Source organism: Arachis stenosperma, chromosome 6 (genome assembly GCF_014773155.1).
Source record: "Arachis stenosperma cultivar V10309 chromosome 6, arast.V10309.gnm1.PFL2, whole genome shotgun sequence".
Classification (NCBI taxonomy): Eukaryota; Viridiplantae; Streptophyta; class Magnoliopsida; order Fabales; family Fabaceae; genus Arachis; species Arachis stenosperma.
In genome coordinates this window covers 73827989-73830615 of record NC_080382.1, presented here as the reverse complement: position 1 = coordinate 73830615, position 2627 = coordinate 73827989, and the positions used below count along the sequence as shown (strand labels likewise).

The window sequence follows — 2627 nt, the reverse complement described above, 5'->3', positions numbered from 1 at the left end:
CTACTTAATATCAATGAAACCCTTCATGAGTATCACAACTAAGTCAAGCATAATAAAGTTTATCTAAACAATCTCTAAAACTAAGCATTCACTAAATCAAGCGAGAGTTTAAAAACTATATACAAAAGAGACAAAAAAGGTAGATCTTACCATGGTGGGGTGTCTCCCACCTAGCACTTTTGTTTGATGTCCTTAAGTTTGACGGTCACTAGTTCAATTCTCTTTTCCATTAAGTGCATCTTTCAATAGGAACACCTCAATCTCCTTGTTGCTTTTCATCTTTTCTCTATGATACAACTTTAGATGATGCCCATTAACCTTGAAGATATCGGGGCTCGAAGGATGACACAAGTGATAGACGCCATACGGCTCCGCCTTTTCTACTCGATAAGGTCCTTCCCATCTTAACCTTAGCTTTCCGGGCAACAACCTCAATCTTGAACTGTAGAGAAGGATTAGTTCGCCGTCTCTAAATTCTCTTCTTTTTATGTTCTTATCATGCATGGCTTTCATCTTCTCCTTGTAGAGTCTAGAGTTCTCATAGGCTTCTAACATCAAACACTCCAATTCCACTAACTGTAGCTTTCTTTCAATTCCGGCCCCTCCCAAACTTGAGTTACACTCTTTGACGGCCCAATACGCCTTATGCTCTATCTCCACCGATAGGTGGCAAGCTTTTCCATAGACCAACCGAAAGGGGCTCATGCCAATTGGCTTCTTGTAAGCTGTTCAGTAGGCCTAAAGCGCATCGGTGAGCTTGGCACTCCAGTCCTTTCTATGAGGCTTCACAATCTTTTCCAATACGCACTTGATCTCCCGATTGGAAACCTCGGCTTGGCCGTTCGTTTGGGGATGGTAGGCTGTGGCTACTTTATGCATGATCCCATACTTCTTCATGAGTCCTTCCATTCTTTTATTACAAAAATGTGAGCCTTGATCACTCACGATTGCTCGTGGTGACCCAAAGCGACAAATTATGTTATTCCTCACAAAAGAAAGGACCACATTAGCATCGTCCGTCCGGGTGGGTATTGCTTCAACCCATTTAGACACAAAATCAATGGCTAGTAGAATGTAGAGAAAACCATTAGAATTTGGGAATAGCCCCATGAAGTCAATACCCCACACATCAAAAATCTCACAAAATAACATTGTTTGTTGGGGGTATCTCATCCTTCTTGGAGATATTGCCAAATCTAAGGCATTGAGAACAAGATTTACAAAAGAGAGAAGAGTCTTTGAAAAGAGTTGGCCACCAAAATCCACAATCTAAGATCTTTCTTGCCGTCCTTTGAGGTCTATAATGGCCACCTCCTTCAGAGGAGTGACAAGCTTCCAAGATTGATTGGAATTCGGTTTGTGGGATGCACCTCCGAATTACTTGATCTGCACCACATCTCCAAAGGTATGGGTCATCCTATACATAATATTTGGATTCACTTTTTAGCTTATCCTTTTGATGCTTGGAGAGATTAGGAGGAAAGGTGTGAGACACCAAGTAATTGGCAATCAGTGCATACCAAGGGATTACTTTAGAGATTACTTGCAAGCCCTCAAAGGGAAAAGAAACATTAATAGGAGTGGAATCGCCTTTGGTGTGCTCAAGGCGACTTAAGTGATCCGCCACTAGATTTTGCGAACCACTCCTATCTTTGATTTCTAAGTCAAATTCTTGCAATAAGAAAACCCATCTAATCAACCTTGGTTTGGATTCTTTCTTAGCCAACAAATATTTTAACGTCGTATGATTCGAGTACACTACCACCTTGGAACCAAGTAGATAAGCTCGAAATTTATCCAAAGCGAAGACAATAGCCAATAACTCTTTCTCGGTGGTAGTATAATTGGATTGGGCTCCATCCAAAGTCTTTGATGCATAGGCTATAACATAAGGATTCTTACCCTCGCGCTGTGCTGGCGCGGCTCCCACCGCATAGTTTGAAGCATCACACATTATTTCAAATGGACGACTCCAGTTAGGCCCTCTTACTATGGGAGCTTGGGTCAATGCAACTTTGAGCTTGTCAAAAGCCTCCATGCACTCTTCACTTAGATCAAATTCAACATCTTTTTGCAACAATCGAGACAGAGGTAATGCCACCTTACTAAAGTCCTTAATGAACTGCCGATAAAAACTTGCATAATCAAGGAATGCACGGACTTCCCTCTCAGAAGAGGGGTAAGGCAAACTAGATATAACATTGATCTTTGCTGGATCCATAGAAATACCATCGTTAGAGACAATGTGTCCTAAACCAATACCTTGTCTAACCATAAAATGACACTTCTTAAAATTTAAGACAATATTTGATTTAGTGCATCTCTCTAACACTTTTGCAAGGTTGTCCAAGCAAAGATCAAAATCGTCCCCATAGACACTAAAGTCATCCATGAACACCTCCATGCAATGCTCTAGAAGATCCGTAAATATGCTCATCATACACCTTTGGAAAGTTTCCGGTGCGTTACTGATGAGCGGATATTTTATGCGCTTTTTGGGGGTAATTTCATGTATTTTTTAGTATGTTTTACTTAGTTTTTAGTAGATTTTTATTAGTTTTTAGGCAAAAATCATATTTCTGGACTTTACTATGAGTTTGTGTGTTTTTCTGTGATTTCAGATATTT

General features: G+C 40.4%; 1 protein-coding gene across 1 annotated transcript; it reads right to left on the bottom strand.

Moving 5' to 3' along the window:
* Window positions 1–213: 213 nt before the first annotated feature.
* Window positions 214–705, bottom strand: LOC130934189 (uncharacterized). The gene has a single exon (XM_057863777.1). It carries the CDS (start codon window positions 703–705, stop codon window positions 214–216), a length of 492 nt encoding a protein of 163 aa, XP_057719760.1.
* Window positions 706–2627: the final 1922 nt, after the last annotated feature.